Source organism: Ceratosolen solmsi, unplaced genomic scaffold (assembly GCF_000503995.2).
Source record: "Ceratosolen solmsi marchali unplaced genomic scaffold, CerSol_1.0 scaffold26, whole genome shotgun sequence".
In the NCBI taxonomy this organism is placed as follows: Eukaryota; Metazoa; Arthropoda; class Insecta; order Hymenoptera; family Agaonidae; genus Ceratosolen; species Ceratosolen solmsi.
Window position 1 is genome coordinate 1,834,575 of NW_011948442.1, and position 18,027 is coordinate 1,852,601.

The 18,027-nt window shown below is 32.8% G+C and overlaps 1 protein-coding gene across 1 annotated transcript in view; it reads left to right on the plus strand.

Annotated features, from left to right (window-relative positions):
* The window catches only part of LOC105365848 (sorbitol dehydrogenase), a 23,902-nt gene extending 20,758 nt beyond the window's left edge, over positions 1 to 3,144 (plus strand). Inside the window, exon 7 of the mRNA XM_011504106.1 lies at positions 2,941 to 3,144. Coding sequence (XP_011502408.1) covers positions 2,941 to 3,144 — 204 coding nt within the window. The remainder of the gene's footprint in view (positions 1 to 2,940) is intronic.
* The last annotated feature ends 14,883 nt before the right edge of the window (positions 3,145 to 18,027 follow it).

An 18,027-nucleotide genomic window follows, 5' to 3' on the forward strand; every position in this document is an offset into this window, starting at 1 on the left:
GGTCGTGACTTATTCTTCACTGTAAGAAGTATTTGGAAAGAGTAAGTGAGGGTACATTACGTAGTCCCTTCTTAAATGGTTCACTGATCCCGCTCCACTTGGGATCCCTTCTTCCTTTATTAATTAACCAATCAGTGGTTGATCTTGGGTCGCACAATAGATTATGCACGCCTTCATTTCCACTTCCTTCCGGGCTCAGTTCCGAATTTGCTAATTGGGAAAGTGTCGGAAGGTGGCGAGCCTTTTCCATTGGTCACCTCTCTTTGGTTGCCTCATCCCTCTCTGGGACTTGGCTAGACGAAGGGTCCGCTTGGGCGTGGTCAATTTTCCAATACGATCGACCAGATGTGGCATAGCCAAGAACAATGCAAGCATTGTCTTAAAGGCCGAGTGCACACGTATGGTCATTGCATGTTGTTGCGCGTACGGGTTTTGGGTTGCAGTAAATATTTTGTACTCAATGCTTCACGCATATCTGATATTCGTTCTGAATCTACTTTGGGGTTCTCCCGGCAGTAAACCCATTAGGTTCTACTGCACTGGGAGTATGAGCACGTTCCGCTAGAGTTTTCCAGATGTTTTATGACACTAGTACAAATAATTATGAGCAGGAAAGTTTTGAAGTCTTAAATACAATTTTCATGACATTACTTGTCAGATATTTTATTGCCTTACTAAACGGAGTCTTATTCTCAAACAGTATTGCTATTGGTATTTTTGATCTGTGTCTATTTGTATATTTTTATTTTCCTCTTTTCTATAATAAGTCTCAATAAATAAATTTTTTATTTAAAAAAAAAGTAATATTTTTAATTTAATTGTTAGATTAGCTTATCTTTTCTTCTACTAAATTTAAAAACTACTTTCTCAATCTAGTTACTAAATTAATAATACTACTAAATTACTAAATTAAAATAAACTAAATTTCAAAATTCATCATTAGTAGCCATTTCTTATTGCCTTAAAGTTATGTTTCAAAATAACTTATGTTATAAAACTAAAATATTAATAATCCATTATTATATTATCGACTAATTTGATCATTTTTAATTGTATTTTCGTACTATTTATTCTTTTTATTATATTCGTAGATATATAAATTAAAAAATTTGTTTTCTCTTGTGAGTGTTTGAAAACAAATATGTGGTAAATTATTAATTGTAATAACATTATAATCTTTTCTAAGACTAACCATTATCTTTCTAGATTTTATTATTTATTAATTTATTCTTTTGAGTGTTTGTAAACAGTTTTACATTATATTAAACAATTGATCAAATATCGGATTTTTAAACAGTATCATTTTTTTTTCTTATTACGATTATATTTTTAATATGGTTTTCTTTCTTATTTATTTATTGCATATCTTATTCAATATTTAACTATATTAATGATTCAATTGTTCAATTATTGTTCAAAATTTAGAATTAGAATGTAACCTAATTTTCTGTTAGATTATTGTTGTACCTTTTTTTATTATTACTATATTCTTACAATTTAATTCTTCTCACATATCTATTTTAGCAATGATTTAAGTTTTAATAATTTTATTTCATGTAAATCTGAAATCATATCACTAATTCTGAATTTAATCTTTGAGTTCTGAAAACATATTTTTTAATTGGTCAAATTTCTCAGAAAATATAATACTAAATAAATATTTATTTTATTAAATAATATTAATATTAATACAAACTATACCTTGTATTAAGTATAACTTTATGATTAAAAAATTTAATAAATTAGTACAGGTGGTACTATTATTCTGTTGATTAGTTTAGAGAAGCTATCGTTTTTATTACTATAAAATATTATGTTCGACAGTTAACTTAGTATACGTAAAAATTACTTTTAAACTTTTAGTTATTTGTTAAATGAATGTAAAAATATATATTTCGAAATTCGTATTAAGAAGTTCTACTCTATTTTAAGTTTCATTTAGAATTCATTCTGCAAGAAAAGTTTGCAAATAAAAAGGTTATAATATTTAAAATTAAAATAGTAAAGGTAAAATTTTTTTCTAAGAAATTGTTCCATTAAGCAGGCTTTCGCATCCCAATGTTTTAATAAAACCCTAAGTGCATTGTTTGTGTACACGAATATTAGTTAAAATAAATTTAATATTTTATAACCTACCAATCAATAATATTGAAAAGAATACAAAAAGATAAATGGGATGTTGTTATTGTCAAAAAGGTGTTTAAATTTACAAGAGTATTCATGTATAAAGTTATATGTTATAAAAATATATTTACAGTTACTGTAGCATGATGATTATTTCTTTGGATTACGCTTTAGTGTCTACATTTACTTTGTTGCGTTTAATGAGATAGCTAATTGGCATTCACTTCTAGCGTATCATTTGACAAATTACTTTTGTAGTAGAGTTAGGTATTTTTATCTATCACTAAAATTAATTCATTTTATTAAATATACTCTATTATGTGTCTCAAAGTCAACTTTTTTTCATAATTTAATACTGCCGAGCTTAGTGCAGTATAATTATGAATTGCTGTGTATTTTTCTATGTTAACTATTAATTCATAAATACTGGACCTTTAACCTTTGTTCCATAACCTTAAGCATTATTATGCATATAGTTTTCAATATCTGCTATAGATGTACTATTGAGTTTGAATTGTATTTATAAGAGAAATAGGATTTCTTTTGATGTTTTAAGAATTTTTCGTAATTCTATAAATTGCATCTTATTATTAAATAGAAATGCTTAGACGAAGTATAAGGTTAAGAACACGTATTTCTTTAATCATTTAATCATTATGATATCGTTAAATTTCATCACTGTGGCGCATGAAATTCGATATATGGATAGATTTTTAAACATTTATATTCATTAATATATTTTATTTATTAGCATTAGTGATTTTATTACATGGCTTGTTATAACCGTGATATAAACTTATCGCTATTTCAGTTTAGGATCAATACAAAGATTTATTTGAAAAAAAAGATACCTGGTACATCAAAACACTACTGAAGTCCATTTTCATTACATTTCTGAAATACTTCTCGTACCTCATTATCACTAAAGTCGATCTGTTATCTATCTTTTTAGAATTAGACTATGGCCACCAGTTGCCTGGTAGAAGAAAAGTATGGGAAAGTGGAAGGGGTAGCGCTTGAATTCAGTATTTAATACGTCTGCTTTGCGTAATTGGTATTTCATTTATTTTATCCCTACATATAATGATTCTACATTGACGATGAGAATCGGTGAGATCTTGCCATTTCTTAGTTATTACCACGTGGTGTCAGTATGCACTACATGTAGAGGTGTGAGGTTGTAAGTTTCCGGATCCTCTTGATGCAGTACGTTTGGTAGTGAAATACTACACTGGGAGTAAGAAGTACATAAGACTCTTGACACTTCTTCGTGTAGTACCACGTGGTGGTAACTTGATTGTTCCTCCAAAATGTCTTGTAGTGTAGAAGTATGAGGAGGACCTTCTGTAGTGGCTCTGCAGAGAATGTGTACAATAGCTGCACCAGTATTGGAAAGGCTTGGGACTGCTTCCATGATTCGGTTTGGCTGACTGGCTTCTTGATCGACTAACTCAAGAAGAGTAGGTACTATGATGATTGATTAGCTCATGACTGAGTAGTGCTTATCAAATGATGTGCTTGCCTTTAATATTTACGCAGCTGCTTTGTTAGTTGAAGACAAAGGGCCGATCATTGCGCTAGAACAATGGGTTCGACTATGTTGCGAGAAAAAATGGGAGTAATTATGCACTCATTTCGGATATACCAGCTTTTCCGAATCTCCAATGACCGTTGGATAATTTTCCTAGAAGCTATGACCGTTGAATAATTTCGTTGAAATGATAACCGTTGAAGATTTTCTTCGAAATGGTAGCCATTAGGATTTTTCGTGAAATCATAACAATCGAGAGATTCTCTGAATATCGAACACTATCACTTTTTTGAATTTTTTAAAATTAATTAATTTGAACGTTAGTAGTTTTTCTAAATGTCTTATCATTTTCTGTTATATAATAAATATCATTTCATGTTGTTCAAGATTGCGAGACCTTTTTTCAATGCAATATAATATCTGGCAAAACAACATCATAAATTTATGTTTAGATTTCAAAAATTTTTGCTCGCAAGCATCTAGCAATAGTGTCATAAAACATCTGGAAAAACTATACAATAAAACGGAAAAAACCCACTCAGTTAGGCATATGTACGAGGCGACTAGGCTCTTAATTAACCATAAGGCTCTGCCGGCCTTACCCTCACAGTTCAAAGTGTGACGCTTATGAATCAACAGCGTGCCATTCAACGCTCGCAGAAGACACAACAAGAGCAGTATCCTTCATGAGGTAAAAGCCCTACAAACTCTTACTTCCAACTGAATTTATTGCAATATCAGGACACGGTACGCTTGCTGCGATACGAGTGTATCTATCAAGTAACAACAGTTACATATGTCGCACTACATATCAACCATAACCTCAATTATGCACGTGCTCATTCAAACAGCGCGAGTGTCGACGAACCAAACTTCGCGCCATTCTGCGCTTATATTCAAACCATCACGCTGCGTAGATGAGTATACGTTTGCCACCGCAAACACATCACTTCCACCACAAGAATTATTTCCATAATTAATAATAGTAATACTAGTCAAACTTGTCATCAATAAATAACAGAATAAATAGCATATACACCAGCCGTATTTATATTGTATTATTATAATATCCCTTCCACTTGTGACCTTTCATCGCTACTACACAACACCCGTGGTCTCTGACTTGTAAACGGCATCAATTTGTATCCTTCGAATCGGCCTTGGTAAAACAAGTCGGAACGGCGAATACATTTTGTACACATGTCAAAATCTCTTTAGTTCTTTTTCTTCGTTTATTAGAAACAGAAAATTGCACAGGTTTTAGTTAAAATTTCCTGTATTCTCTGTATTATTATTATTATCATTATTCTATTCCAGTGTGGTTTCTGTGTTGTTATTCTTGTATGACTATCGATATTTATCTCTATGAAAGTGAAAATTACTCTATTACAAGTTGTTATTATCTAAAAAAGTATAATCTAAAAAATATAATCTAAAAAATATAATCTAAAAAATAATAATAATAAATATAGTATAATCTAAAAAAAAGTAGTATTTTAATGCCTATATCACTTTTATTTATATATAATATGCATTATTTATTGAATATTAAATATAAATTAATAATTTTTTTATTTTATCATAGACTTTATATTTTGATACAATTTACATTTCTTAGTCTTTTTAAATTCTTTTATATTTATTAAAATTGATGGTGATTGCTTGAAATGCATTAAGAAGAGGAGTATTTTATGTTTCTACATCTTTTTAAACTTTTTACCACCACTTATTCTCAGGAAGAAGTAACAGACAAAAGTCGATTAGCTGAATCTTGTAAAATATCTTTCTACTTCTGTGGTTCAATATCCAGTTACATTTAGTCTCATCAAGCATATACAGCACAAGTATTGAGATTCTCGTTATCTTAGTAGAAAGAGACAAAAGAAAGTCCAAGTGCAAGCAGTTCGTGCATGGAAGCTTCCCGTTAAGCCTGTGAGGAGAAACTGAAAATATCACAAAACGACTTCCAAGTAAGTCCTTATCTCTAATGTTGATACTTCACTTCACGGCTTACACAGTTACGGACCGCAAGCTGTCCGAGTCCAGAAGCTGCCCCGCATGCTCACTTAGCAAGACCAGCAATTCGCGCCATTGATTGGTGCACATTCCTGTAACCTCTATCTCGAGCTCGTGTTGACTCACACAGCTCACTATTTAGAGGTAACAGCAACACGTGCCAAGATCATGACACAACCAAGAATTGTAGTATTCGTTCAGAATACAATAAACATTATAATCTCTCAAGTGGTAATATACAATAGTTTATAACCTATCTTTTTTCACAGTAAATTATTATTTCACCCGTTACGTGCAAGGAATAAGGAATTTATCACCTTCTGATTCTCCAACAGAAATATATCGCAACACCACATTCATTATTGAGAATAATGAAGGTTCATTTGTAACCTCATGAAGAATAATAATTTCTAAATTGGAAAGGAAATGGAATAAACAGCAATAAGAAATATATGTATTAATTATTAAATCAGTGTATTAACTCCTACACTTGCCCACGTATTCTCCCACACAACATCTAGTGGTTTTTCTTAGTTAATTCTAAACGTTTGGTTCATCGAGCCGGATTAGTGGAATTAATTTTTCTACATATAGTAGTATAGATTTATTTTTAAAAATTGTGATTCTTCGTGGAAATTTAAATTTTCTTTTTGTCAAATTACCTACCAGTGCATACAAAGCAAATAATTATATTACTCAGTGTTTGAATCAATGTATGCATATTATGGAATGCGCTCTTCAACTTAATCATAATAAATTATACTCATTAGAAATTATTTATTATATTAAATATATTAAGCAAAGTCTGATAAATTCTTCTAATTTTATTGTATACTAAGTTACAATTATTCAATATTAACATAATGATTTATATTTATTATTAATTTTTTCATTTATGTAGTTATTTTAAGTATCTATGTAATCTTATTTTTACAAATAATTTTTAGAGTTTATTGAAACTTTTAATTTATAGATTGGATTAATTGATATTCTTTAAGGTTTACGTATATACAATGAATTACACTTCTGTGTAAAGTGTTCTATCATTAGTATCTTGTAGTTCATAATTGTTGCATTTTGTTAAATATGTCCAAAAGTCGCAATTTCGTTTTTTATATGGATTTTTACTAATATGATTGCTAAATAATTGATTGATTTCTTTTTCTAGTATTTTAACCTCATCTTTAATATTTACATAAGTAAATTTGTTGAAATCATTTTTTTTTACTTTACTATTATGGATTTGCCTTTCAAATAACGGTAATATCTGGAAATATAAAATTCATGAATTTAATGATTTGAGCTTTAATGTGTGTTGGAAATTGCGAGACCTTTTTTCAACGTAATACAACAAATTTGTGTTTAGATTTCAAAACTTTCTTGCTTGCAACCATCTAGCAATAGTGTCATAAAACATCTGGAAAAACAATATAATAAACACGGGAAAACCCACTTAGTTAGGCATATGTACGAATTCGCTCCGCTCGGTAAGTACTTCAAGCAGTATGTACTAGCGGACCCCCCCCCCCCCCTAATAATGTGGGGTAAATTATTACACTGAAAAGTAAGAGGTTGTAAATCTCTGGTACTTATTCGTGGAATGCCACGTGATGGTAACGTATTGAGTTCTTCTTACTGGAGAGACTATGTTGGCTGCACAGTTCGAGAGAGGTGCCTTTGTTGGCTTGGTGCATGTCGCACAATTATAAAGGTGGTTTTTTTGGCTTGCGATAGGTGTACAATTAATAATAGGCCTTTGCCGGTTTGGTATTTTACTCACAGCGATTCAGTTTCCTTGAAAGGATCCTGCAAATGAGTGCCAAGAAATTGCGGTTCGTCTAGTCGTATCCGTTCTTGTAATGCAGTCAGCACTCTTGACTTTTTTCAATTGTTGCGCACTTGAGAATTGAACATGTATTGAATATAATGGCTTCACAGTATTGGGGTATTAGAATCGTCACGTGCTTCTTTGAAATATCCGCGCGGCAGCTTACTTAGCTGGCAACAATACATAGGTGTTACTATCCCGAATGTCTTGCATGACGTCAGAGATTAAAGCATTAGATCTTTGAAATCTCCAGAAAAGCAAGGTTCTATAAAGTTTGTAGAGTTCAAACCGACGTTGTTATGCAAAAACATTGTAGGACACTCGAAAATAAGGCGTGGAATATTCGATAATTCGCTGAATCAATGTTTATAAACACAAGAGTTAGAAGGCTTATACTTCTCTCAGTGTTCAAATTCTTACAAAATGCACCAATTCCGAACAATATTGTTTATATGATTTTTAAAATATTGATTATTTAAGAATTATTTTTATACAATGTTAAGTGAAATATGAAAACGTTGTTTAGTAATCATTTTAGACATTAATTTAGATCGATTATAATACCCAATAATAACATTTATTAATTATTAATACAGTTTATATTTATTAATACAGTTGTTTTATGATATGGGTGTTATATATATATATATATATATATATATATATATATGTGTATGTATGTATTAATAGGTATTCTGTTATCAAAATAAACTATTGGCAACTGTGTTTCTAATTGTGAAAAATCATAAAAAATATTACGTACAAAGCTAATAGGTTATTTATATTTAATGTCTAATTTTAAATCACACTATAGTTATGATTCTGTTATATAATAAAACCTCTAAACTGATCGTTCTGTCTTCTACATTCTTAAATACATGTTATAAAATTTCTTCAATTTTTGTCTGTCATACCTATTGTTATAATATGCTACAGTTTATACATATGGACATAAGAAAATTCTTTCACGGTCGTTGGAAGATCGAAAAGGGTTAGTACAACTGGAAAACACTCGTGAACAGTCCTTTCTATTCTTCTTCGTATTACAAACGCGCTCATTGTTTTTGTCGCGTTAAACGATCTGTTGTTTACTGGCAAAAACGCGATGAGTCTGTTTATGCTAGAACATTTTGAGAGTGTCATATATACGTAACCTATCGAGTAGAAAAATATTTCCAAAAATTCATTGTGACCTAAAACCAAGCACGCGCAACATGGAGCAATCCTCGGCACAGAGGTGTCTTTAATGTCACGAGAAACAATGCATACATGTCAAGTATGCCAAATGTTGCTTCTCGCACGAGCCAAGCAACGACGCTTGACCAAGAACTCCCCACGTCACTAAGTCCAAGAGAGGCGAGAACCTACCAATTCTAAGCGCTGCCGGTGAAAACACTTTTTCGATGTTATCATTGCCAAAGCCTAAATTTTTCGGAAGTGGGATAAGAGGCGTGCATGCTCAGTCATGCTGCCCAAAAGCCGCGTTCTGATTGGACACAAAAAGAGGGAAGGTATCCTGTTCGGAATTGATGCAGTCCCATGAATTTCAAACAAAAGAAATATCATACGCCTTGTGCGGCGTAAAGCATGTGCGCCTAGACTGGCACGCACGTGCGGACCGGGACGTGCACTCGAGCAAATGTTTACAAAAAAAACTCGGCAAGTCCGAGCACGTTATACAACATGAAATATAATATACTATCAGATCTCATAAAGAAAGAACGCCTACGAAACTTCTAGAAGATTCGTTTTCTAACGGCACAAGGAATTTTCTAGAAAAGCCTCGCATCGGCACTGTTGCCGGCGCTGCATCCGCTGCATGCATATTTAAACGCAGCTCGCTATGTGGCGACGCTCATTGTAATCTCACTCCGCGCTCACTCAAGTGTAATTGCTGCTCAGTGTTTCAGCATACTGTGAAGACAACACGTGGCCGTAGATTCAGTATTAAAGTTAATAATATACGTGTGGATTAATGAATAAAAATCGGCAGATTTAGTGCTGATTACAGTGAAGCCAATGGAATAGTAATCAAAGGGGACATCAAGTACGCAGCAATAATACACCTCGCATGCAGTTAACCAGGTACACCTTTTATATTAATAAATAAATTAGTCACATCTCGCACAAAAATTAATCGAGCGCACTTATGCTCTCTCGAACTAACCCTCGTCATCGTACAGGCCCGCTAACAGAACCAGGGCACACTTACGCCCTGTTGAACTAACACTTCGACATCGTACAGGCCCTCAATAGCTGACACAAGTGTCACTGTGATTACGCACGTTATCAATGAAGGACAACAACAGATCGACCAATAGAATATAAATACAGATTATTGAATCCTTCACGAGTTAGAAATCTTATCATTAATCACTCTTACCTGTGACTAGATTCTTCTACTATCCTCTTAAATAAATAAAGATACAATTGATTACTCAACACATTCCATTAAACATCTTACACCATATCAGGTATTGTTATTCATACATCAAGCATACTTGATTCAAACACCATCTTCTCATGCTATCTCACAAGCATGATTGACTGACTACATCAGCTGATATTTACATCATCGGCATAACCTCAATTGCAAGACACAGTAATATCCATAGAATCTACAATAATCAAGAATACTAGAACACACCCTCATTACTTCAATAGAATTATCTCTCACTACACGACAGTGCAATATTATTTATAATCATTTACAATAATAAACCTTGTTTTACTAAATACATTATATTTTTCAGCCTTGTCAATTATTATTTCCTTTAACATTATCCTGCCGAGAGACTAATCCGCTGAACTATTGAATTGGTAGTTCGAGCCATAAATTAAACCTTTAAAATCGAACAGATCCCAAGTGAAAATCATGGTCAGAGAATGTATTTAAGAGAGACAATTACAAGATTCAAAAACTCTAGGTAAAGTCCTTATTCAAATAGGAAGTGGAAAGTCCCTTAAACGTAGCTCAAAGACAACTTTCGTTACAAGTCCTCAATGAAAGGAGACGTATAAATTTCCCTTATTGGAGCCAGTAGATAAGTACTAGTTGAAATCCTCATTGAAGTCGGAAGCGGGAAAGTCCCTCGACTGAGTCCACGATTAGTCTTCGTATGTAGTATCAACTATTTTAGGCATCATAGGCATTATTGAAGATTCAAGGTTCTAGGAAGCCAGGTCATCCAGCATACATAAAAGATTGAGACCACCTCCAGGTACACGCAAAATTTTCTTAATTAATTACTACTGTCTGTACTCAAGGAGAAACCAATGCCCATTACAGACATAGCACGCGTCGACAAGTCTTCACGCAATTTGCGCTCACCTTGCCACCGCAAACACATTACTTCCACCACAAGAATTATTTCAATAATTAATAATAGTAATACTAGTCAACCTTGTCATCAATAAATAACAGAATAAATAGCGTATACATCAGCCGTATTTATATTGAATTATTATAATATCCCTTCCACTTGTGACCTTTCATCGCTATCACATAACATCTCGTGGAATCTGAGTTGTCAACGGAAACAATGTTGTATCCCTCGAACCGGTCTTGGTAAAACGAGCCGGAACGGCGAATACATTTTGAACAATATTAATGATTCATTAAAATAGAATATATTTAAAAAATTCAGTGATAAAACAGAAGACACCGAACTTTATATACTAATTTAATGCATGACAATATAATAAAAAAAATATCTATCTATGGTTGAGCGCAGAATGACGCAAAGTTTGATTCGTCGACATTCGCGCTATTCGTGTGAGCACATGCGTAGTTGAGGTTATGGTTGTAATGTAGCGTGTTACTTGAGAATATACTCATATCGTAGCAAGCGTACTTTGCCCTGATATTGGCATATTACAATAAATTCAGATGGAAGTAAGAGTTTTAAGGGCTTTTACCTCGCGAAGGTTACTGCTACGTGTAGCGCGACAAATGTAACTGCTGTTACTAGAGAATATACTCGTATCGTAGCAAGCGTACCTTGTCCTGATATTGGCGTACTGCAATAGTTATTCAGATGGAAATAAGAGTTTGAAAGGCTTTTCCTCATGAGGGATACTGCTACATGTTGCGTCTGCTATGAGCGTTGAATCGCACGATGAATGGATTCATAAGCGTCAGACTTTGAACTAAGGTGAGGGTAAAGTCGGCAAGACTCGCATCAGCTGACGCGAACTTCAGTTGAACCCCTTCCCTTATTTTTCGTCCAATCTGAGACTTATCCCTTGCAGAGCGCGGGCAGCGCTTCTTATGGCTTCATATTTAATTAAGGGCCTAGTCGTCTCTTGGTCTTCATGGCAAGAAGAGCTCTCGTTGCCGCTGACGCATTTGGCGACAGCATGACAACTTGTTGACAGTGAGAAGGGGGGGGGGAGGGGGGTCGCTAGTACATAATGCTGGAAGTAGTTACCGAGCGGAGCGAATTTGCACAGATGCCTAATGAGTTGGATTTCCCGTGTTTATTTTCTTGTTTTTCCAGATGTTTTATGACACTATTGCTAGATGGTTGTGAGCAAGAAAGTTTTGAAATCTAAAAGACAAATTTACGATGTTGTTTTGTCAGATGTCATATTGCATTGAAAAAAGGTCTCGCAATCTCGAATAAATATAGAATACAGATAGTAATGATAGTTACTTTTAAATAATACCTTTTTATCTTTACTAATGGTAGTGTTTGCGTAATGTCTTTTGTGTAATAAGATTCAAATAAATTTATCGAAACTTAAAAATGCTACTTCCTTTTATCTTTTAAACTTTAGCAACAATTTATAATTTCATTTAATTCGATAATTTTTATATACATTATCAACATTGTAAAAGTCTGGAATATATGTAAGTTTCGATAAATTATAAAAAATTTCAATAAATAAGTAGATAATACTCTTACATATGTTATAATAATTCAGACTATTTGATGAAATATATTTATATCTAAGTAATAATTAATGTATTTTAAATATTTACAACTTTTACCTTTTTACATTTTTCTATTATAATAAATGTAAAATACATTAATATATATATCTTGATAATAACAATAATATTTAATATTACTCTTAATTATAATTAATTATAATTATAATTTCTAATTTAATATATGAATGCTTACTTGATCAATTTTATACTGTCCATAGCAAAATTTTTTAATTGCAAGAAATGTCTCATCATTAATAGCTTCAGTAATCACTTCCTTTAGTGATTTTTTTAATTCATTGTTTTTTTCAATATTCACATTACTGTAGAGACTACAATATAACGTATAAAATGTAGATAATATAATTAATATAAAACTCGTTACCTATAACTTAATAATTATTGAAATATAATTTATGCTACGAATTAAGTTATATAATAAATATCGAATATAAATGTGTGTATGGTTGCATTTCTGTACAACTTATAATTTAAAAAGTATACAGGAATTCAGTTACATAGACAAATTAAATTAAATTATTTAATATAAGAAATATGTATGTTTAAATTATAATACAGTTATTTCTATATATAATAATTCTTTTAAACGATTCCATTCAATTAAAATTTTGGTTTATTCTATTTTAAATATTGAATGTTTGAGTTTCAATGAAGATATCTTTGTTATTATGTGAAAAGTCATTATATGTTCACAAAAGATATTACTAAAACATTTTTCATTTATTTATAATGATTTATTTTTATTTTTCTATCTGTATAAGGTATGTATGCCAATTTAAGAAAAATATGAAAAATAATATGAGACAAACAGTATTTTTGAACGTTAAAAGAACAACTATTTTTAGTGTTCTACACATTTGATAAATCTTAAAACAGAACTCTCATATTCGTAAATGTATAAAATGTTCAGAAATATACAATATAATGGTCAGTATATAATGGATAAAGTAGCAAATAGAAAATTTTAAACATTAATTTAATTTATTATAAAATTTTATTGTTAAAAGTTTATAACGAAATTTATAGAAAAGTACCATATAATACTTTATTCATTATACATAAGACGTAATTAATTTGTTATTCTTTAATTAATTTATTTGATGTAGTATTATCAGTGATATATTTTAAATCTACTGAATCTATAAATGGTACTCAATTACGAATCAAGTCAAGAGATATTAAATTTCGAATGTAGTTTCATATCCAGATAAGAATAATTAAAAATTAAATACTAAAATTAAATACTACCTACTAAATTAAAAATTTTAATGTAAAAATGCTGCATTCATATGATGCTAATTAAAAAAGGTCATTTTTGGACAAATATAAATATAAGTTCAGATAATTTATATAAATTATATGCTGAATAGTATATAAGCCATATTTAATCTAGCACATACGTGTGATACATAGAATAATAATTATTATAAATTCATGAAATTATTTTATCAAACAACATAGTATTGAAGACTTTTTATTTAATTAAAAACTTGACAAAAATTATATTCTTCATAAAAAATTAATTATTAGTCTTTCAGACTTAAAACCTCCTTTTCATGGTGGGTGGAGGCTTGCTGGCAAGTAGAAGGGGCAATGCAATTATTCAATACTGCCTTTAATGTTTATTGTCTATCCTTTTATTAAATATAATAAATATAATAAATAGTTAATGATTTGTAAGGAGTATGAATGAAGGTGTAAGTGAATAAATAAGGAGATTTCGTATATTGGTTACGTGATGATAAGAGTGTAAATGTATTCTTGGTAGCTTGAAGCGTAATTCCCTTTCTTCTTATACAATGAGTTGCTGTAGTGGGAGACTCGCATTGGAGGGGCCTGCGAATTGGCGCCGCTTTAGTCGCCGGCGTGGAGTGAGCGTCGTAGTGGTCGGAGTGGTGGAAGGATGTCCGTGTTGCGTCAGTGAGCGTGAGGACCGGTCTTACACCTGTAGTAGTGAGTGACATTCGTGATGCGTCACTGCGTAGGTATTCGTGAGTCCGATGTGGTTGTGGTAGTGGTGAACGTCCGTGGTGCGTTGCTGCTTACGTAGTTGCCAGGAGCCGTTGTAGTCGTAGTCGTAAGGAACGAGCGTGGTGGCGTAGCTTACGTGAGTTGGCTGGAGCCGTTGCAGTCGAATGGTGAGCGTGTCTTGAAGAGTGCGCGGTTGAACTAGTAAGAGAGAAAGCGCGGCAAGTGCAGCTCCTTAAATATTCTCGTAGAAACTTGCGGCGCCGGTAGCGCATCGGTGGCTGTTGCTATGCCGATATTTCTCATGACGTCAATAGGCCATAGCCTTGTCGGATTCATTGTTATTACTTTTGGCATTATAGTCGTACATTCGAGTTTTTCGGTTAGAAGCATTCTTCGAGTCTGTTAGCCATTTGTTTACAAAACAAATGTTCGCGCGCTTATATCTCTCCCACTTTTATTCCGCTTAAAAATGCTGCAATCCATGACAATTACGAAAATTTAATGTATAAATTAATAAAATAAAAATATTTTACGAAAAAATGAGTATTAAACATATACAAATGTATAATTTTCGATGATATTTTTCTTTAATATAAAGGCATAGTTAAACAAGTTATAAAAATCAAAAGAAAAGATCTTGAATGTTATTTGAGAATGCGAGAACCTTTTTCAAATACAATAAAACATCTGGCAAGCAACATCATAAAATTCAAATTAGGATTAAAAACTTTCTGCTCATAATTATTTACACTAGTGTCATAAAACATCTGGAAAACTCCAGTGAAACGTGCCTTTGCTTTACAGCGCAGTGAAACTAATGGGTTTATTGCTGGGAAAAACCCTTAAGTAGATTCCGAACGAATATCACTCAATACATGAAATATCGAGTACAAAACATTTCTTAAATTCATTGCAACCCAAAAATCCCAAACGTGCGACAACTTCCACTAGCCGCACATGCGCTTACACCCATTAAGACAATATTTGTTAAAAACTCCCCACGTCCGACACTTCTCTGATTAGCATATTCGAAAATGAGCTCGGGAGGAAGTGGAGATGAAGGCGTGCATAATCTATTGTACTACCTAAGAACGACCTCTGATTGGTTAATTAAAAGAAGAAGGAGTCCCTAGTGGAGTGGGACCAGTGAAGCATTTCAGATAGAAAATGTAATGTACCGACACGAAAACTTACTCTTTCCAAATAGTTCTTACAGTACAAGGATAAGTCACGATTTACTCCTTCCAAAATACTTCTCACAGTTGAAGGACAAGTCACGACCTACTCTCCCAGAGGAGACCGGAGAGACAAGTCGTTTATCTAGCTGAGTTTTAATAAGAAGTTCTTTCTACGATTGTGAATTAGTGTACAGTTAAATTAATTTCATCAAGACTAGATTGCATAGGACCTGATCACTTGTAATCTTACTTGGAGACCAGGAAGAACTTAAGAGTTGCCACATTGCAAGGGAACGTCATAACAAGCCAACGAAGAGAGACAAGGAAAATTACGATACACTGCAAGTAAGTCCTTACAGCTAGTATAAATTCTTGATTTCTCAGCTTAAGCAGAAGACGGACGAATTAAAGTCCAACTACGCAAGCTTCCCGGACATACTTTAGGACAAGAGCAGCTGCAGACGCCACAGTGGCTTTCAATCCCTCCAACCATAAGCTGTTCCCGCCACAGGTCGCGCACAGCTTCGCATAACCTCTATTTAGGCACTCTGACGACCGATATTAGAAGCAACTGCACATGTGTTAAGATTAAACCCGACAATATTGCCGCGTTCAATCAACGCACCACAATAACCATAACCTCAAGTGATAATATTCAATAGATTATAACCTGCTTAATTTATAGTAAATATATTTCAACACCACAAGATTATCAAGAAATATAAAGTTCGTCTGTAATTCACACCTTTATAAAAATAATTCAAATAAACAGAAATAATAAAGACATATGTTAATTGTTAATCAGTGCATTCACCCTTTACTTGCCCGGCAACCCCACACAACATCTAGTGGGTTTTTTGTTCTAAGTTCATTATTGCACGTTTGGCTGACGAGTTAAATTGTGGGATTATTTTCCAAACAAATGTGTTTGTATGGTAAAATTGTTCTTATTGCATAAACTTAATAATATTGTATATTGAAAATCGATTTTTTATATAACAAATAATTATATTTAAAAATATTTATATAATAAGATTATCTTAGTAATACTAAATAATAAATAGATAACTATCAACCAATAAGCAAAGATCTTATCATGATCAAGAAATAAAATCAAAATATGCAATGGAAGTAACAGTACTATGAAAAGAAATTGATATTAATTGTCTAAAAATAGAGTAACTGGCTAGGAGGGCCACATATCTAGAGTTAGGTATAAACTCCCAGATGGTGGAAGGGAGGATTGCGGGCAAGTGGACGGGATAGTGCATGTACTCAATAATAAATAGCATTGGTATTTGTTTTAGTTTATTGCAATAATTGCATTAGTTGTATTATAATGATTTTTAGTTTATGCTTGAATGCCTTCGTTTCTTGAGTTTTGCATTGCTATTGCCACAGAGCTGTAATGTGCGTTGCATGTACAGGTAGAAGGGCGTAACCTTCTGATCCTCTATATGTAATGCACGCGGTGGTGGAGTTATACACGTAGAAGAACAAGGTCGTAAACCCCCGCGCTTCTTCGTGTAGTGACACGTGGCAATTGCTTGGGATTGCCTTGTTATTGTCTTATTGTTTACCTTGTAGACTCTGCAGGTTGTGCTCTTGGTGGCACTTCATCTTAGTCTGCAGATATTGCCGCGTACGGCGCCTCGTAAGTCTCTCTTGTGGGAATTAAACTTGCCCCTTATGCGTTTGCAGATTGTGTGAGCTTGGTCGGTACTATAGTTCTTTGTCTTGTGAGGCATATTATGTATTATTATTGTTATTAAGGAATGGAACTTTTACCTTGTGAGTTCTGCAGATTTTGTGCTCTTGATGTGAGCTAGTGATGTCTGCAGGTTGTGCCTCGTGCGGCAGCTTGTAGTTTATGTTTTGTGTTTTTCTGGCTATACCTCGTATTGTTTGCTGAATTTGCCTCGAGCGGCTCCTTATCGGTTGTGATTATATTGTGCATTGTGCACCACTGTTTACTTGTTCCCTTTTCCTTGTCTTGCACTGCTGCGAGTGTATGATTTGATTTGCACTTATCTTGCACTTGTTATGAGTTGGATATGACTAGGCCTTGCCTCTTAATCGGCCTTTACTGTGTGTTCGGATTTAAAGGGTTAGCTTATTGCTCGAACTGCCAATTCAATAGTTCAGTGGATTAGTCTCTCGGCAGGATAATTTTAAAGGAAATCAATAACGGAGAAGGCTGAAAAATAAAATATATTTATTTTAAAACAAGGTTTAATGAGTGTAAACAATTATAATAATATTGCACTGTTGTGTAGAAGTAAATAATTCTGTTGGATTATTCCAAAGATGTGTTCTTGTGATTTTTATGCTATAAAGGCTTCTTTGGATATTGCTGTGTTGCTTTGAGGTTATGCTGATGTTGTCAATGTCAGCTGATGTCGTCAGTCAATCATGCTTGTGAGGC